Source organism: Saccopteryx bilineata, chromosome 6, assembly GCF_036850765.1.
Source record: "Saccopteryx bilineata isolate mSacBil1 chromosome 6, mSacBil1_pri_phased_curated, whole genome shotgun sequence".
Taxonomy (NCBI): Eukaryota; Metazoa; Chordata; class Mammalia; order Chiroptera; family Emballonuridae; genus Saccopteryx; species Saccopteryx bilineata.
Window position 1 is genome coordinate 17779446 of NC_089495.1, and position 19948 is coordinate 17799393.

The 19948-nt window shown below is 37.0% G+C and overlaps 1 protein-coding gene across 1 annotated transcript in view; it reads right to left on the reverse strand.

The window, feature by feature from the left end:
- Positions 1-4757: 4757 nt before the first annotated feature.
- ZDHHC2 (zinc finger DHHC-type palmitoyltransferase 2) overlaps positions 4758-19948 on the reverse strand; it is a 65761-nt gene continuing 50570 nt past the window's right edge. The window contains exons 9-13 of the mRNA XM_066235517.1: positions 16267-16393; positions 15895-15987; positions 12151-12263; positions 10096-10167; positions 4758-6967 (exon numbers count right to left, since the gene is read on the reverse strand). Of these exons, the coding sequence (XP_066091614.1) occupies positions 10127-10167; positions 12151-12263; positions 15895-15987; positions 16267-16393 (374 nt within the window). The 3' untranslated portion in view covers positions 4758-6967; positions 10096-10126. The remainder of the gene's footprint in view (positions 6968-10095; positions 10168-12150; positions 12264-15894; positions 15988-16266; positions 16394-19948) is intronic.

Consider the following 19948-nt stretch of genomic DNA (forward strand, 5'->3'; position numbering starts at 1 on the left):
TGTTTTGGAAATATTTATTTGTGTGTGTGTGTTTTAATTTGGTCAACTGAACAGTCTCGGTAACTTCATTTACTATGGCTAATTATTGAAAAATCAATCTGAGCCTCTGCATTTCAACAATGTTGGCTCATTCTTTATACCTCAACTAGATGTTAAGCATTGATTTCTATCTCTCCAGGAATGCATTTATTCTGAAAAATTTACAAAATAAATGCAATTGGTATAACTTACTGTGACTTCCAAAATAGCAGGTATCTAAGTGATTCTTTTTATTTTGATTTTCACCTCAAAAAAATAAAAAGAACTTACAAAGATTGCCTTTTGAATAGCCATGTAGCTGCTGAATTTCATATGATCAATTTTGATTCCTTTCTCTAAGAAGTAATAACAGTATTTTATAACTTTTAGAAGAGGAACCTTAAGACCTTTACTAAATCTAGCTTTTGGATAAAAGATACTTCGCTGATACATTTTTAGTGCTCCTGAGGCATTAATTCTGAACTAAGCGTACTCTGTTAAATATACTAGATCAGGAAACTGGCCTGCAGACCCAAGCCAGCCTGCTGCCTGTCTCTGTGGACAGTTAGATGATAATGGTTTCTACAGTTTTAAAATGGTTGGGAAGAAAATATTTCCTGACATGTGAAAATTATATGAAGTTAAATTTTAGTCTCTATAAATAAAGTTGTTTCAGAATGTAGTCACACTCATTTATGTCCTGTGACCACCTCTGCACTGCAGTGGGGAGGCAGAGTAGCTGCTACAGAACTGCCTATGACATTCTCTTCATTTCACATTTCTGCCTGGTTTGCTACAAAGTCAGTGGTGTAGATATAGGACCTAACAGCATTTGGAGTACACCACAATATTTTATTATTTCCCTTATTAATTCACACCCTTTGTGTCAGAACAAGAAAAGTGCACTTTGAATGGTGTGCTTTTAAGGCACATTGAAATATTATCAAATGATATGGTAAAATGTGTTTCTCATGCAATGACACTATAACTTTGCTAAAAAATACAACATGTTGACAACTTCATCAGAATATTCTCAACACATGGGAAAGCAACAGTCAGGAGAATTCAAAATTTTAAAATAGCATAACTCATCACAGCATCGTTTCTTAATAGAACTAAAAAAATGAAAATATGGCTATAACCAAAGACTGTTTACAAGTTACCCATCTGTTAGCCAAGCAATGCCATTTACTGATGGTGACTTGTATCACTTTTTTTTTTTTTTTTTTTTTTTACAGGGACAGAGTGAGAGTCAGAGGGAGGGATAGATAGGGACAGATAGACAGGAATGGAGAGAGCTGAGAAGCATCATCAGTTTTTCGTTGCGACACCTTAGTTGTTTATTGATTGCTTTCTCATTTGTGCCTTGACCGTGGGCTTTCAGCAGACCGAGTAACCCCTTGCTTGAGCTAGCAACCTTGGGTCCAAGCTGGTGAGCTTTTTGCTTAAACCAGATGAGCCCACACTCAAGCTGGCGACCTCAGGGTCTCGAACCTGGGTCTTCTGCATCCTAGTCCGACACTCGATCCACTATGCCACTGCTTGGTCAGGCCTGTATCACATTTTTTTTAAATGCAGTAGCCCAAAGAAATGTGTCTAGACAAAAAACAAAACAACTATTAGCTTTTTCATGAGAATAGTTGAAGAGTGAGGGCACTGTACACAAAATCAACAGTTGTAGAACAAGACAAATGATTTTAAGTGTTTTTCTTTGGCTCTTAATGAGTCAGTACTGACCTACTCTTACTCTCTGGGAAATCAATGGCAAGTTTGAAGTGACTGAAAAAAATTAGTTTCTATTAATATCTATGTAACAACTCAAGAAGTTGAGAAGCTAGTAAGTCAGTACAGCCTGAAGGGGAATCTACTAAGATGTGATGCAATTGATGGTAAAATATGCATGGAGCAGAAAATAGTTGGTCACATGTAAAAACCTGTGAAAATGTATTAAGATCTTTTGGTTTTACAGGGATCCATTTCACTTGTGTCATACACCTTTGTTCTAAACCAGAATTAACATTCATTGTTAGCTGGTGTCTTTTTATTGCTGCGAAGGTCATGTAGAAATCGTAAATAAAATCGTGCTTTAGCTCAATGTATGTATACAGACTTTCCTTCAGTCAACCTTCGTGACTGTTCTGGAACTCATCCACATTGTCAGCTTCCTGCCTAAAGAACTTGAGAATATGTTTGCATATTACACTAAGATTAGTTATGTAATCAAGGTCATTTTAATATTCAACTTTCACACAAATGTTTGGTTAGCTCATTTAAGATGCTTTCAACCCTAGGCTTTAGAGGACTATACATACTGATAAGAAAAGGATGTGGAATCTAAACTGACAGTAGCCTTATATTCATAGCTGAAAAACAACTGAAGCTACCCATGATATCGGTTCTTTAATTCAGCATCAACAGAATTCTATATTGGTGCATGATCTTTTTTCTCAATTTAATTAAGCCTTTCTATTATCTGTCAACTATTAAATATTAATAAAATTCAGGTCACGATTGAGCTTCTCACGCTGTTAAACCATTCTTGGAAGATGCAACAAATCATGAAATAGTATGTCCTTCATGAGCAATGAGCTCCATCATGTAGCAAAACCAGACTTTAAAGTCACTTAAAGTTTCTGGTTGGGTAGCTCAGTACCGTCCTGATATGCTAAGGTTGCAGGTTCAATTCCTGCTACGGGCACGGAAGAATCAACCAGTGAATGCATAACTAAATGAAATAACAAATTGATGTTTTCCTCTCTAAAATCAATAAATAAAAATTTTCAGGTTAAGTCACTTATAAATAGCCCCTTTTGGTTTAAATGGTACTCAGAATATAATTCAACTCAACAGGTGAATAATCTTAACAGTCATCCCCTTTTCCCAACTGTAGACTAACAATACAGAACTACTGAATACTGTCTATGAACAAGAACATCAAAGGTCTATCATTGGGCATTGTCACTAGTTTTATTTTTGCTGTCACTTTCCCTCAGTAAAAAAGGCCTGCAAGTGGTTTCAAGTCTATTGACATTGCCCAGACTATGGTATTTGAACTTTCTGTTGGTATAAGAACAATTTAAGGGTGCCAGAGATTGAGGTCTAAGCCTAGATTGTATTATGGTAGAGCATCTTCTTGTTTGAAGATAGAAAGAAAACACCTATTTTAACAGTCTCCTACTATGTTGGGGAATTCATAATTTTGATTCACGGAAGTTTCTTTGAAATAGCCTACTTGAATTCATTCCTTCAGTGATGCCCACATGATAGAAATGATAAAAGAATAACAAAGCCAATCATGGTAAAGAGAAAAGAATAGTGCATGGTTTGGACCATTATAAAGTATAACGATTTCCTGTGCAACAAACTAAGATTTTGGTAACAAATTCTAAAGGAAACTTAGTGGGGGAACAGATTGCTTAGTTTTAAAATCAAAAACTTTAATGTTAGCAAGTGTTTGAAGCTTTGAGTGACATGATCAAATTGCTAAAATATTAATGAAAGAATTTGACTTTTACTGAGACAAGGTTTAAAAAGATTCTAGAGACATCTGTGTAAAAGAAACATTTAAGGTGTATAAAGTGGTCTGCTTCTACAAGGAAGAGGAAATATGTTCTAACCCAGGGGTAGTCAACCTTTTTATACCCATCGCCCACTTCTGTATCTCTGTTAGTAGTAAAATTTTCTAACCGCCCACCGGTTCCACAGTAATGGTGATTTATAAAGTAGGGAAGTAACTTTACTTTATAAAATTTATAAAGCAGAGTTACAGCAAGTTAAAGCGTATAATAATAATTACTTACCAAGTACTTTATGTCAGATTTTCGCTAAGTTTGGCAAAATAAATCTTTATAAAACAACTTACTATAGTTAAATCTATCTTTTTATTTATACTTTGGTTGCTCCACTACTGCCCACAATGAAAGCTGGCACGCCCACTAGTGGGCGGTAGGGACCAGGTTGACTACCACTGTTCTAAATTGTCTTAAGCATGTGGGAAAGGAGTGCAGAAGTTTTCTGCAGAAGGGTTTCACAGATAACAGAGACATATTATCTGTGCAAATCCATTGTCCAAATGTGTCACTGGGCAAAATGTTAGCAGATTAGAATTTGTAGCATGGGGGTAGGTGGGATGATCGTACCGAATACGTTATCATGGTTTACAGGCAAGTGGATTTGCTGTAGATTTATGTCGTTCATATATGTTTCTGAGTTTGAAAATAACAGAGCTAGCACTTTTACAAGTAAACATTGGGTGACACGATGTGTACACCAAAGATATTGTGTAACTTCAGAGTCCGCTCAGCAAGTTTACATGTATATTTCAAAATAGGGAAAATTTGCTAGTTTATAATATAATGGAGTAACAGTTTTTCACAGGGTCTTTTGAGCACGAATCAAATGATTGTTAGCTTAAATTTTTATGAATATGGTTTATTAATCCTTTGTATTTGATTTTCCTAGTGAAGACAGTTTTGTCAAACGTGCCATATTTCACCTGTGCAATACTGTCTGTTGATTACACTGAACTTGAGTCTTACAGTGTGTTCCAGTTGTGATCAGACTCATTTCACTAATGAGTAATTACCTCACCCTGTTATACATCTCTTCAAATACCTATGTGATGACCATGTAGTAGACGTGAGTTTTGCTTAGAGTAGCTAAGTAGACCATTAGAAAAAGTGTATCTGAAAAGCAATTGCAGATTGTCAGTGCAAAGGCAACTTCATATAGACAGCTAATAAAGGTGATCAACCAGACTTTATTACAGCAGTACAGGAGGGAATTCGTGGATAAGCACTTCCTTGAAAGTCTCGTTGTATTCAGATGCAATTTTTCATTAGATTATCTCTGATAAAAACAAACCCTCTTTCACTGAACAATGGCAAATAGTTAACTTATAGGTACATGTTATAAGTATGTACAAAATGTAGATCTATTTGATGATGCTTTATTCACTCAAGTAAAATTTATACTGCTACCTAATGAGATATGCCATCTCCAGAAATTATAAACCCCTAGAACTATAACCTCCCCCCAACTAAACAAACAAAACCCCATTAAACATTATTCACTGTACGAAACAAAAAGGGAACCATTACAACTTAATTTTAAAAATTTATTTTTAAAAATGTTTTCAAATCTGAATCTAATGTGTATTGAGTTATGTACTTCAATAATTACATGAAAGACCTAAAGGGGAAACGATTAACAGTACTCTAGCAAGGTAAAGAATAAAAATCTCTCTTTTTTCCCTAGCTTCTAGTTTGACAAGAGGAACACCTAACAATCTTGTTCCAATACAAACAGCTCTAGTACTGTGCTTTGAAAACTATTTGGCTGCATATACTTCTTAATAACATCACGTGATGTTGTTGCCCTTAAGACTTTAGCAGTAGCTATAGGTTCCAACCTGGCACTTCAGGTAATGAAAATGATGACCAAAAAATGCTTTAAGTTAAAAGTAAATATATATCTTATGAAATTTTTTGAAGCAGATTGTCAGATTAAAATATTTAGCTTTAAAAACATCTCAAAAAAATTGCCATGCTATTGTTCAAATAATTGCACTCCAATGATCTATAAAATGGCCTGGACTGATAGTGGTTCTTCCATGAACTCATTTAATATAAAACTGGATATTCTGCAAGGATGAGTAATTACAAGGAGCAGTTATTATTCCATTATCCTCTTGCCTTCTGACCTATTTTGTGTTGAATTTTTGTCCAACTCAGATTTTGAAAAGTTTAATACCATTTTTTTCTTTTATTAAATACCAGTTTCCTTAGCTGTGTAGTTTTAAAAGGTAATCTGCTTTAAATTCTGAAAATTGGTACCGAAAACATGTACACAGCTTATTCTAATCACTAACATTTACAAAACTTACACTCCAACAAATTAAAAAAGAGTAAATCAAACTTTTGTTTTTAAATAGTGCGTACAAGGCACAAGAGCTTCTTAGTATATTTACTGAAGCCTAACATTTTGGCATCAACAAACACACCACTTTAGTTTATCTGAAAACTCATTTCCAAACAGCACGCCATTTAGGTTGAACTAGATTTCCAAAATTATATAGTTTTTTGATGATTTGCATTATTTAATCTTAATAGATGAGGAACTATATAGTTTATCATACTTTCAATGAAAGGACACAGAAATATTATAGATATAAATGAAGGATTAATCTGCTGACCCATCAGGAATTCTTTACAGAAATAAATTTTTGCTATGTTCAATCAAAGAAAAACACAAAATGTTTTAAAAAGCCAAATTGGCTAAAAAAATCATAAATAAACCAATTTTCATGATTTCCCCCCAAGTTAAGATTATAAGATGAAAAATATATTTCAGATGTAGTAGTATTCATTCTGATGAATATTTTCTACTCAATTGCTTATCAGTGAGTTTGAGCTTCAATGATCATACTTATTTTATAACTAGAATTAGTCTAACAAAAAATGGGTGGTGATCTTCAACTGTAGGTCATTTGGAATTTGTAATGAATTCAGTTGGTTCTGAAGCTAGATTCACATCAGAAGCAATCCAGAAGTCAGGACTGGCTAGCTCCACATTTTCACAGGTAACTAACAGGTTTCACGAATCAATCTTATCATGTGACTGGAAATCTTTTAAATCTCAGTATCTCCATCTTAATTTTCTGGATGAGAACTGTGATAAATTGTGCTACTCAATTATTATTATCTCAAAGTTTTTATGATAGAAGATATTTTTGTCCTTGATCCATAAAGCATAATCATTTTTAACATTTAATAGGAATTTGTGTTAGTTGAAACAGTCTGTATCTTGAATTAAAAGTGTGATGTCTTATGCAACAGCTTGGAGAGAAGGAATCATAGTCTGCATATCCAGCCAAAGGGAAATGGGAATGATGGGGCGATGGTGCCTTCCTGTGGGAAGCCTTCTCCATGTCCGACTACAGCAATGATACCTTGAAATGAAACAGAAAACATGAAACTATTGTTAACTACTAAAAACAAACAAACAACAAAATCATTCATTCAACAAACAGCTCACTGTTTGTTGCCATAACATCCCCCTTATTCAAAATTAAATGTTTTCTATACTAGGAGGCTCAGTAGATGTGTTCTTGAATGTAGGCCTTGACATTCAATGTAGGCATACATTGAATGCTTCTCAAAGTATAATAATGTGCATATGCAAGACCAGGGGATTTTGTTAGAATGCAGAAGATAAAGATTCTGACTCAGTAGGACTAGAGTAATGTCCAAAACTCTCTTCCCCTTAAGCTCTCAAGTGAAGCTAGTGATACCACTTTGGGATCCTATGCAATTTGAGTGGCAAGATTCTTTGTTACTAGTTCTGCATTTGTCTGAGGCCATTAGTTATTTAGGAGGCCACCTAAATGAGAAGGGAGACTTAGGAAAATAAGTTTGAATTTTCATGTGCATAGAAGCACAGCATTTTTTGTTTATCATTTTTAAGGGGGAAGGTTGGATAGGCTAAATTCAACTTTAGTACTATATGGGTCTAGGCACATAACTATCTGGGACATGTGCTGATGAAGAAATATTTTATTAAAAGGCCACAGATCATTTACTAATGTAGTTCAAAAACAGAATATGAACATATCATTTAGTAATATAATTAAGCATATCAATATCGGATAATATTGTTCAATATAAATGTGCATTGAAAGAATTGTAAGTTTGAGACATAAACAGAAAGACTATTTTTAAAACTATTTGGAATATTAGCTACCTTAGGAAAATTCAAAAATTTTTGAAGAAATATTTTACTGTCACTGGTTATATCAATAGAATGAAAAACACTACAGCAGAAAATCTCTTTTTTTTTTTTTTTTCATTTTTCTGAAGCTGGAAACAGGGAAAGACAGACAGACTCCCGCATGCGCCCGACCGGGATCCACCCGGCACTCCCACCAGGGGCGACGCTCTGCCCACCAGGAGGCGATGCTCTGCCCAGCCTGGGCATCTCCATGTTGCAACCAGAGCCACTCTAGCGCCTGAGGCAGAGGCCACAGAGCCATCCCCAGCGCCCGGGCCATCTTTGCTCCAGTGGAGCCTTGGCTGCGGGAGGGGAAGAGAGAGACAGAGAGGAAGGCGCGGCAAATGGGCGCTTTCTCCTGTGTGCCCTGGCCGGGAATCGAACCCGGGTCCTCCGCACGCTAGGCCGACGCTCTACCGCTGAGCCAACCGGCCAGGGCTCTCTTTTTAATGTCAATGCAGCTAATTCACACTGCCATTTGGTCGTTTTGACCATTAATGTCTTATATTCAAATGTAATGAAATCAAGTTTTTGTGAGATTTTTAATTATAACAATGTTATTTTATCACTTACTTACAAAATGCTTATTCAGAACCTACTATGTGTCTGGTAGTGTGCAACACATAGTACCAGAATAATGGTGAACAAACAACAGTCATCTGTGTCAAAATCCTGGGACATCTACACAACACAATGTTACTGTGTAAACTCGTAAAACATTTAACACATGACCTCACAAACATTGATGATTATCACTGATAATTCAAAATACTAAAACAAACAAACAAAACAACACCCTGTGAAGCTTCATGTGCTGTAAGATATTTGTAGTATTGGTTAGTGATTCATATTTGTTTATTCATAGTTACATTTCAAGAATGTTTTCCAGAAATTCAATATTGCTTCTTTTTCTTTAACCAAAAGATTACATTTTCACTACCCTAACTACGATTGATCTGATCTACTATTCCATCATATACAGTTATCCAAAACCAAAACAGTCAAAGGCGAGATTGTCAGATCAGTATTTTGCTGTTATTAAATACTCATTAAAACCAAAACCAAGCGAATGACAAAAAATTTTTAAAAATGATTTTGAGGATTAAAATGGGTTAAAAAACCAAACAAACAAAACCTCAGATATCCATGAAGTATTCTGACATAAATAATTTTGTTTTAGATGTTGCTGTCTTGTTTCTCTTAGACTTGCGATTCTAGATTGAAGTTTTGTAAAAAGAGAATAGAGTTGTCTTGATAACTTTAATGTTCAACTCTTTATATTTGTGTTTATCATAAAGGAACATATAGTTGTTTGTTTTGTTTAGATATTTATGGCTTTGTACCAAAGGGGCTCTTGATTATATCTTTCTATTGACTGTAGGCTTACAATATATATTATATGTAGGCTTATATATTAAAGAAACTGATTTTGAAGTACAAGTTTTGTGTGTTTTTTTGTGACCAAAAATAAGAGTAGAAGGTTTATACTAACAAGACAGAATTATCTTGTACTTAGACCTGGTAAGAATCTGCTATTGGATGATCATGACCATTGTATATCCTGAAGGATAGAAAACTTTTTTAAAATTATACAATCCTATGAAATGACAAGACAATTGTGTAAACTGCAATACTTTAGGATCAATCCTTGACATTTAATGTATTACTATAAAAATAAAGTTTTTTTCATCAAAAACTAATTTTGGCCCTGGCTGGTTGGCTCAGTGGTAGAGTGTCGGCCTGGCCTGCAGGAGTCTCAGGTTCGATTCCCGGCCAGGGCACACAGGAGAAGCGCCCATCTGCTTCTCCACCCCTCCCCCTCTCCTTCCTCTCTGTCTCTCTCTTCCCCTCCCGCAGCTGGGGCTCCATTGGAGCAAAGTTGGCCCGGGCGCTGAGGATGGCTCTGTGCCTCTGCCTCAGGTGCTAGAATGGCTCTGGATGCAACAGAGCGATGCCCCAGATGGGCAGAGCATTGCCCCCTGGTGGGCATGCCAGGTGGATCCCAGTCGGGCGCATGCGGGAGTCTGTCTGACTGCCTCCCCGTTTCCAACTTCGGAAAAATACAAAAAACAAAACAAAACAAAACAAAAAACTAATTTTTATCGAGTTAACCTAAATACTAGCTAATCTAAAGCTAGGTCCATGCCAGAGGTCTCCAGCACAACTAATGCAATTCCAAAGGTCAGTTACCACATCTTTTAATATGAATCACTCAAAAACAAATAATAATGTTTATGGAAACAATCTGCCCAAAGAGAACCAGAAGAGTGTTAAAAATATAAAACATAACAATAAAGGGAAACAACTTACTTTCGTAAAATATGAATTTTTGTTTGAAGAGTTAAGTCTCATTCTCCATGGTTAATGCAGGATTGCTCATACCTTCAAGAAAGGACAGAATTAGCATTTTGGGGTTACTTTTGAACAAACAGGCAGGGACTTGAATTCCCCCATGGAAACTCTCAAAGGTGCCTTGTGCATGGTGTGGTGTGAGGAAATTGTGGTGTGAACAAAAACATGAAAGATACATTAAACCTGGCACTTCTTGTGCCATCAGAAATCATCGTTAACTAATTCTTCATTGGCCTACCTCATTCTAGTCAAACTAATCTTTGAGCCCTCCCTCATCTCATGCTTCTCATGTTTCTCTTCTTTTACATCATCCTTTAAACTTCAGTGGCTCATTCATCTATCAAAGTAACAAAAAATAATCTAACATGCCAAATAATAGCATATTAAAAACCAAGAAATCATTTCTATGTTAATGCAGAACTTTAAGATGAGACATAAAATCCCTTCTGGAAGAAAGAGCTCTTTGTCTCTCCACCCTGCAAAAAAACTGACCCGAATCTACACAGCACTTCTTTGCCTCTGAGGAACCTGATAAATTCAAAGGGCTAACATAACAGGTGTCATTCATCCCTTTTTGTTTAGCTGATGCCTCGTTCTACCCAGAGATCGAGAAATGACAGGGCAGGTTTGAAGTGAAAAAAGACCAAATCATGAATACGCAGTGGGTGGGGGTCTTCCGAGGGCATGTGCAGGGTGGGGCAAAAGCAGGTCAACAGTTCGGAGTACGCAAAATAGACTTTATTCTTGAATTATTGTTTATTAATAAGTATATTATTTTCCATATGAATAACTGCAGACTTACTTTTGCCCCATCCTGTATATATTTTTTAGGAACAAGACTTTTTTTTTTAAGCTGATATTTTTAGGAGAATATAACCAATCATATTAAATAAAAACCTTAGAATTTTTAATCGGGACAATCCATTTGTTTTTCACCATTACCAAACGAGTAAATACAGTGCAGTGAGCCAAAGGTAAGCAGCCCTAGGAGAGAGTTTGAGGAAAAGGCTACAAATGAAGGGGAAAGGAGTGAGGAATTCAATTAGTCGACCTGGTGACGGGCTGTCTCAGAGGTGGATGAGTGGTTTCGTTTTCCTGACTAGGGACACCACACACATTTACTCACACCTGCAGGGGTGATCACATTGTGTTCTTTAACTCTTCTCAACCCTGAGGAATAAGTAGTATTTTTCAAGATAGGGAAGCGAAGTCTAAGAGGTTAGGTAACAACAAATATCACATACTAATTAAGGGCCCAAATTGGGATCTGACATCGGGTCTGTCTGACTACAAAGCTTTGCTTGGTAGTTGCTAATCAAGCAATCAAAATATTAAAATCTACAATAATAATAATAATAAAATAGCTAAAGTTACGGCAATTATGAATTACTTTATCCTTTTTTTTTAAGATTTTATTTATTCGCTTTTAGAGAGAGAGGAGAGAGAAAGAGACAGGGAGGAAAGAGATAGGACAGGGGGAGGAGCAGGAAGCATCAACTGCCATATATGTGCCTTGACCAGGCAAGCCCAGGGTTTCGAACTGGTGACCTCAGCATTCCAGGTCGACACTTTAGCCACTGTGCCACCACAGATCAGGCCAGAATTACTTTATCTTGACATTCTGAGATTGCATAGAAATCCTACAGTAAAAAACTGCATAATTTGAGATCTTTTACAGCAGATATCTTTCAAACTTTTATCTGAAGTGATTACATTTGTCTATTTTTTTTTAAAAAAAATGCACTTTGAGCTTATTTCTCTCATTTAATATGCAGTAACAAGGATTTGGTTCTTTAAACGATGAAAAATACAATGTAGATCTATCTTTCACAAAATGGTTTTCTAGAGTTCACAGACATTAATCAAAGTACTATGCAAATAGAAGTTCCTGAAAATAATTCTGAATTTACACTAGAAGTCTGACTTCAAAGCAAGAAAAATTCAATAGGTGATATAATGAAAAATTTTTTTCACTACTTGAACCTTTTAAAAAGAAAATATATTGAAACTTACCAGCTTTGTCTCTTCCCGGGTTTGTGCTGCTCTCTGTCCAAGATTGAGAATCAGTAAGAAGATGGCTCTGGGACTCTCGCAATGGCTTTGCAGGAAATTGATGGTTTTCGGGACTGAAGAATAATAATTGTCATCACAATCATCCCATTCACTCTCTTGACAGTGTTAATGTGAATGTTGCTCAAAGTATGGAACTCAAATCGCTTGTGGCACAAAATAATTGTAGGAGTTACCCAAGAAGACTTGGGGAATACAGGAAGGATTAAGTCACACAGACTCACAATGAGAAAACTGTCCTCTCTTCAGTTCTTTTCCTTCTTTCTATTACAATAAGATGACAATCTTTAACTCTGGCAAATCTCCATTTTTAATATGGAGACTGGGCCTCCATTTTAGACTTTAGGAGGTAAGGGAATTTTATTATAAATTATACTATTTTAAGGCCCTGGCTGGTTTGCTCAGTGGTAGAGCATTGACCCAGTGTGTGGATGTCCTGGGTTCGATTCCCAGTCAGGACACACAGGAGAAGAAACCATTTGCTTCTTTACCCATCCACCTCCTTCCCCTCCGGTAGCCATGGCTCAAGTGGTTCAAGCAGGTTGGCCCCAGGTGCTGAGGATGGCTTTATGGCCTCCCACCTCAGGCACCAAGAAGAGCTTAGTTGCTGAGCAATGGAGCAGCAGCCCCAGATGGGCAGAGCCAGGTGGATCCCGGTCAGAGCACATGCTGGAGTCTGTCTCTCAGCCTCCCTGCCTCTCACTTAATTAAAAAAAAAAGAATAAGTAAATAAATATAGATTAAGTCAGGTGACAATACGAGCTATGACAATAAAAAAAAGTGTACAAGGAAGTGGTGGAGTAGGTCACTACTTTACAAAGGTTTCTCAAAGATGGCCTCTATTGTGAAGTTACATCTGAGTAGAAAGAGAATGAAGAGAAGGCACCGTCCACTCAGAATTCTGAAGAAAGAACACTTAGGAAGAGGAGTTAGCAAGCACGAAGGCACTGAATAGGGACACGCTTGGTATATCTGAGGAACAACCAAGATCTGTGTGCCCGAGGAGGGTGACCAGCAGTAACGTGGAAAGGGTTACCATCAGAGAGGTACTGGGCCAAGCAGATAGGACAAGGTAAGGACACTCATTAGTCTTTATTCTGAGTAAGACGGGAAATCAACGGAGGTCTTTGAACATAAAAGGGACAAAATCTGACCTGTGTTTTAAAAGGATTATGCTGACCGCAGTTGGGCGGAAGCGGCATCAGGAAGATCAATTCAGAAGAAGGGAAACAATGCACGTGAGAAGTGACAGAGGTGCGTTCAGCGGGTGAGTCTGACAGGGTTTGCAAACGAGGTAATTAAAGGTAACCGACAGAGAGATGTCTAGGACTCCCGAGTTTCTGGCCCGAGCACATGGGAGAAGGAGGGAGGTCACGAGCACAGAGGAGACACCAGCATTAACCACAGACATTGCATCTGGGTGAATCAGGGCAAACTATACAATTCTGTATAAAAGTTTAGCTGTCATACTCCAATCTCAACAGTTAAAGGAAAAGAGGAGAAGCCTGGGTACTGGACCTCTTCAAGACCACCTAGCTGGGGAACAATGCCTCCTGGGATCTCCCTCAATCCCCCGGTGCACTGGGTGGGAGACATACTGTCTCTAAAACCCTAATAGTCTTAAACTACAAAAACCACTCCATGAAGATAAGAACAATATTGAAAACTACCATTAACTTTTTATAAAAGCTATGAAAACATAACAAGTAACTAATCAAAATTAGATTTCCTGCACCAAGGTAGAAGAAAAACCATTCACATATTCAAGCCAATAATCACAGCATCTTGTGTGCCTTTGAATGTCCCTGTGGAACACATTAAAATGGCCTTCTCATCAAATGACAGAGTCTGGTCTGCACAGAGCTCCCTCAAGGGGTGGGGTGGCTAATCAGTGTCATCTCATGACAATTGAAAACAATTTGGACTGGCTGCCAGGATCACTGCCTGGAGACCACTCTGGGCTCACACCAGGTTCCCCAGGAGGAAGGACTGCCAGCAGTCAGAAACACAACAACATGGAGGGACCTGGAAGCTGTTGAGTGAAGTAAGCCAGGCAGAGAAAGAAAAATATCATATGGCCTCACTCACTTGAGGAATCCAATAAACAATATGAACTGAGGAATGGAATAGAGTCAGAGGCGGGGTCAATGGGTCCAGAGAGAAAGCAGACAGAGAGGAAAGGGGGTGATAGGAAGGGAGCAGAAAAGGGAAAGAGATTGGTGAAATTATATACACACAACAGCGTTATAGAGATCAGGAAAGCTAATCCTGGAGGGAAAGGGGGAGGGCATTGCGGGGAGGGGGCCGGGGGCTGCTGTGGGGAATACGGGGGAGGGGGGATGCATTCGGGAGGACACTAGAATCTATGTAAACACAATAAATAAAAATAAAAATAGAAACACACCCTAGCCGGGAAGTACAGGCACGGGTGCCGTGGGCAAGCCACTCTGCCAGCCACAACAATCTCTCCCATTCAGCTCGGAATGCTCCTATTGTTATGCTTTTGCTATTGGATTTCATTAAATAGTAGAAGCATGGACAATCTATTAACTCTGTCTTAAAGACATAAAAATTCATGTTTAAAACAGAAACATTCATATAGGCAGAGCATTTTAAAAGTGTAAGTAGTTTTGCCTTTTGCCAGTTAAGCAGCAAAGTCAAAATCAAATTTCAGATCTTCCTTAAATTCCTGATAGACTGCAGCCAAAACAGCCGGAAAGCACGGGCAGAGGATTCCAGATGAGGAATCTCCAAGAGCCCTTCCCTCCTCTCTCCACAGAAGCGGCTCAGAGGGTGCTGAGAGGTCTTGAAAGAGCACTAAGGCTCAGAGGGTGCTGAGAGGTTTTGAAAGAGCACTAAGGCTCAGAGGGTGCTGAGAGGTCTTGAAAGAGCACTAAGGCTCAGAGGGTGCTGAGAGGTCTTGAAAGAGCACTAAGGCTCAGAGGGTGCTGAGAGGTCTTGAAAGAGCACTAAGGCTCAGAGGGTGCTGAGAGGTCTTGAAAGAGCACTAAGGCTCAGAGGGTGCTGAGAGGTCTTGAAAGAGCACTAAGGCTCAGAGGGTGCTGAGAGGTCTTGAAAGAGCACTAAGGCTCAGAGGGTGCTGAGAGGTCTTGAAAGAGAACTAAGGCTCAGAGGGTGCTGAGAGGTCTTGAAAGAGCACTAAGGCTCAGAGGGTGCTGAGAGGTCTTGAAAGAGCACTACAGCGCACGGTGCACACTGCTAACGAGCTGCCACGCCTGTGTCTGGGATGTCGGGTCTCCAAAGGCCTGACCCGGGGAAGTCTTCTGCTCTCTTCATGACAGTGACCACAGGAGGGGCCTGAAGGGTCAGAGGGCAAGTCTACCTGGATCTGCTCACCTGATCCCCAGGGGAGCGAATTTGGACTTACTTTTTTTTTTCCTGTTAAATAAGCACTATATATTTTTTAAAAAACCATAATATATTTTAGTCAACCAAAACGTACAGAGAATGAACACCTGTTTACCTGCCACCCAGATTAATAACAAAATTGTACGAGTATAACGGAAGCTTCCGATACTTCCCTCTGTCCCTCATTCCAAGTGGAAACCATTGTAGTACATGATCTTTTAAGTTCTTAAAATTTTCTTTCAAAGAAACATGGAACTGAAGGACACATGAGGATAAAATTTGTTTTTCAAAAGTAAAATAGGAAAAAAAAAGAATTACTTTTTAGATGTTGAATTCAGTCCCGCAGGAGTAGATGGTTGTTCAGGATCTTGGTTAACAAGGCAAGTTGGGAAGGAGCAGCCGTCACCTAGACTATAATTAAAATAAAAACTGACAATTGAGCAATAAAAAGACAAAAGAAAGGAACTCTTAAAGTGCTGATGTCTGCAAGCAGAACAAGGTTATACTATGGACGGAACATGTATCAGACACTGGTTACAACACAGTCTATTTAAGTGGTTGATGGGTTCATGATTTTCACATTGATGTCATGGTGAATCATAAAATCATACTTTAAAAAAGAGGAATGCAGAATAATAGAGTTCCCTTGTTGGATGATTTTCAGTAGTTTAAAACCTGAAAACAAGATACCTTGAGAAAACGGGCAGCAGCCAGTACTTCTTCTCGTCACCAAACACCTGTCGCATATTCTTACTGAAACCCAAGCTGAATCCGTTCTTATCGGTTCCATGTCGAAATACTGGACTTCTAAATGCCTCTACAAAAGACAGTCGGGCAATCACATGAGCACAGAGCATATCAACTAGTAACCCGTCCAATTAGAAGTGATTGAATCAAATGAGGGAACTTGAAAATCAATGGCTCACCCCCCTGAGTACTTATGTGCTCACCAAAAGCTCAGCAATACAGATCGCCTATTCTGTTTTAAAATAATCAAATGGTTATATTTATTGTAATTTTTAACTAACCCTTTCGCTATCGTAGCAGCACGTTTTGCAGAAAATTAGAAAATACAAACAAGCAATCAATGTAAAGGTTTACCTTTACATCTTCTAAATCTGTTTTTAGACAGATGGGTGGATGGATACAGAAATACACAAATCTACAAAGTTTTTTTTTTAACCAAAATGTGATTATACTTTACATATAAATTACAACTTGCCTCTTACAGGCAATAAATTCCATTTTCCAATCTCATTACAATTTTATCTCATCCAAGCATACGTTTCTGGCCAGCTAGCCAAAAGGAACTTTAAAGCTGGTTTGTCCTCTCCAAGAGCCAAAGCAGAATCACACATTGTATCTGGCTGCGCCTCTCTGCCCACGGAACCTGAGGGTCAGGGAGGCTGTTCGACTGGCCCAAGATCACATAGAAATAAATGTCAGAATGAAAGCTGAACAAGGTCGCCAATGTTCCTCCTGTAACACCACACTGTTTTCTGAGAGACAAAAATCTAACATCTTATTTATTGAATATAAATAAACATAAGAATGAGCTTGGCCCAGCATTTAAAAAAGGAAACTCAAACTAGCCGAGTCAAGGTACTGTGAAAAATGTGGCAGTTTGCAAGATTCTTGGCATTTGTTGCCCTACGTTATGCAGCTTTATATACAATATTTGTATAATGAGAGGGCCATCTTGTCCAGAGGAAGTCCTTTTGGTGTTACAAGTTCAATATACAAGTTTTAGAAGTTAAAAGCTTCCAGAAACATTTACTACTGATGAATTAAAATTTAATTGTCCAACATGTATTTTGAAATAAGGTACTTGGTTTAGAAATTACTTTATTATACCAATTTTCACCCTAACACTATCTGCTATAAGATTTCACCCAAATATTAAAAATGATCATTCATTGACTGTAGGCTACAATTTATATTCACTGATAATTATAATAATGGAATCTCATTGTTTGAAGTATCCTTTGAGATCATAAGGACTTAAACATTCTGGTTGTATTCCAAAACTCCTACCCTTAGTCTAGAAGACTCTATTATAACAGTCCTGCTAATTTATGAAACCTCATAGTAAGTATATTTTTTGTTTTTTAGCTTTCTATGCCCGACCATGTAGTGTCTCAAACATTGCTAGCTCTTTTCCTATAAGGCTTTTTAAAAAATTGAGGTGAAATTCACAGAACATAAAATTAGCCACTTTAAAGTGAACAATTAATTAGCATTTAGTACATTCACAATTGCATGCAACTACCACCTATATTAAGTCCCAAAATATTTTCATCACCCCAAAGGAAAACGTATGCTCATTAGGCAGTCACGTATTTATAACATGTTTCAGTCTTTCATTCCTTCTTGTGGCTGAATAATATTCCACTGTATCTACATATACCATGTTTTTTCTACCCACTCATCCTTTGATGGCCATTTGGGTGGTTTCTACCTTTTGGCTAATGTAAATAGTGCTGCTATGAACATTGCTGTACAAATATTTGTTGAGTCTGTTTTCCATTCTTTTGGGTACATACTTAAGAGTGGAATTGCTGAATTGCTGGTTCATACGGTAATTCTATATTTAACATTTTGAGGAATTGCCAAACTGTTTTCATGGTAGCTGCATAATTTTATATTCCTATCAACAATGTGTGAAAGGTTCCAAATTCTCCAGATCCCCACCAAAACGGTTTTTTAAAAATTATTATTATAGCCATCCTAGTGGGTATGAAATGGTACCTCAATGTGGTTTTTATTTTTATTTCCCTAATAACTAATGATGCTGAGCACATTTTTAAGTGTTTGTTGGTAATTTGTATATTTTCTTTAGAGAGCTCTTTTTAAATGTCTATTCAAATCCTTTGCCAATTTTGAAATTGAGCTGTTTGTCTTTTTGTTGTTGAGTTGTAAGATTAATTTATATATCCTGAATACTCAGCTCTTATTAGATATATAATTATATTTTTACTTTTTTGATAATATTCTTTGATGCACATTTTTATTTTGATAGTCTCCCACTCATCTATTTTTTCTTTTGTTGCTCATGTTTTTGGTGTTATATCTAAGAATTCATTGCCATGTTTGAGGTCCTGAAGATTTATCCCTATGTTTTCTTCTAAGAGTTTATAGTTTTAGTTCTTCCATTTAGGTCATTGAACTATTCTAAATTCATTTTGTATATGGTGTGAGGTAGGAAACCAATTTCATTCTTCTGCATGTAGCTATCCAGTTGTCCTTGTGCCATTTTTGTTAAAGATACTATTCTTTCCCCACTGAGTGATCTTGGTACACTTGTTGAAAATCAATTGGCCAAAGATGTATAAGTTTAGTTCTGGATTCTCAGTTTTATTCCATTGGTTGATATCTCTATCCTGTACCAGTACCACACTTTTTTGATCACTGTAGATTTGTAATAAGTTCTGAAAACATTAAGAACTTTGTTTTATTATTATTATTATTATTATTATTTTTTTTTTGGTGGATACTGGTTTTGCTAGTTGGAACCCTGAAATTCCATACAAATGTGGAAATCAGTCTTTCTATTTCTACAAGAAAGGCCATTGAAATATAACAGGAGTTGTACTGAATCTGAAAATCACTTGGGGTAGTATTGTTATCTTAATAATATTAAGTTTTCTAATGCATAAACATGGGAAATCTTACCACTTACCTAGGTCTTCTCTCATGTCTTTTCTCAGTGCTTTGTAGTTTCCGTCTCCTAGTGTTGGACCTCCTTGATTAAATTTATTCTGAGGTATTTTATTATTCTAGATACTTCTGTAAATGGAATTGTTTTAGTAATTCCTTTTGGATGGTTTATTGCTAGAGTATACAAATACAACTAACTTTTTTGCATATTGATCTTGTGTCACATAACTTTTCAGATGTTATTTATTATTTACAAAAGATTTAACTGTGTATTTTACTAAGGTTTTCTATATATAAGATCATGTCATCAGTGAAATAGGATAGTTTTGATTCTTCCTTTCCAATTTGGATGCCTTTGTTTCTTTGTCTTGGTTAATTTCTCTAGCTCTAATTCCCAATACAGTTTTAAAAGCATCAGTCAAAGAAGGAATCCTTGTTTTGCTCCTGATCTTAAAGAGAAGGTTTTCATTTTTCATCACTGAGTATCGTATTAGCTGTGGAATTCCCATAAAGCCCTTTATCAGAGTGAGGAAGTTGCTCTCTATCCTTAGTTTGTTGTGTGTTGTTTTTTTTTTTTTTATCAAAAAAGGGTATTATATTTTGTCAAACACTTTTTATGTATCAGTGGAGATAATCACGTGGATTTCTTCCTGCATTCTATTGTAATATATTACCACAGATTGATTTTTTAAATATTGAACCACACTTCATTTCT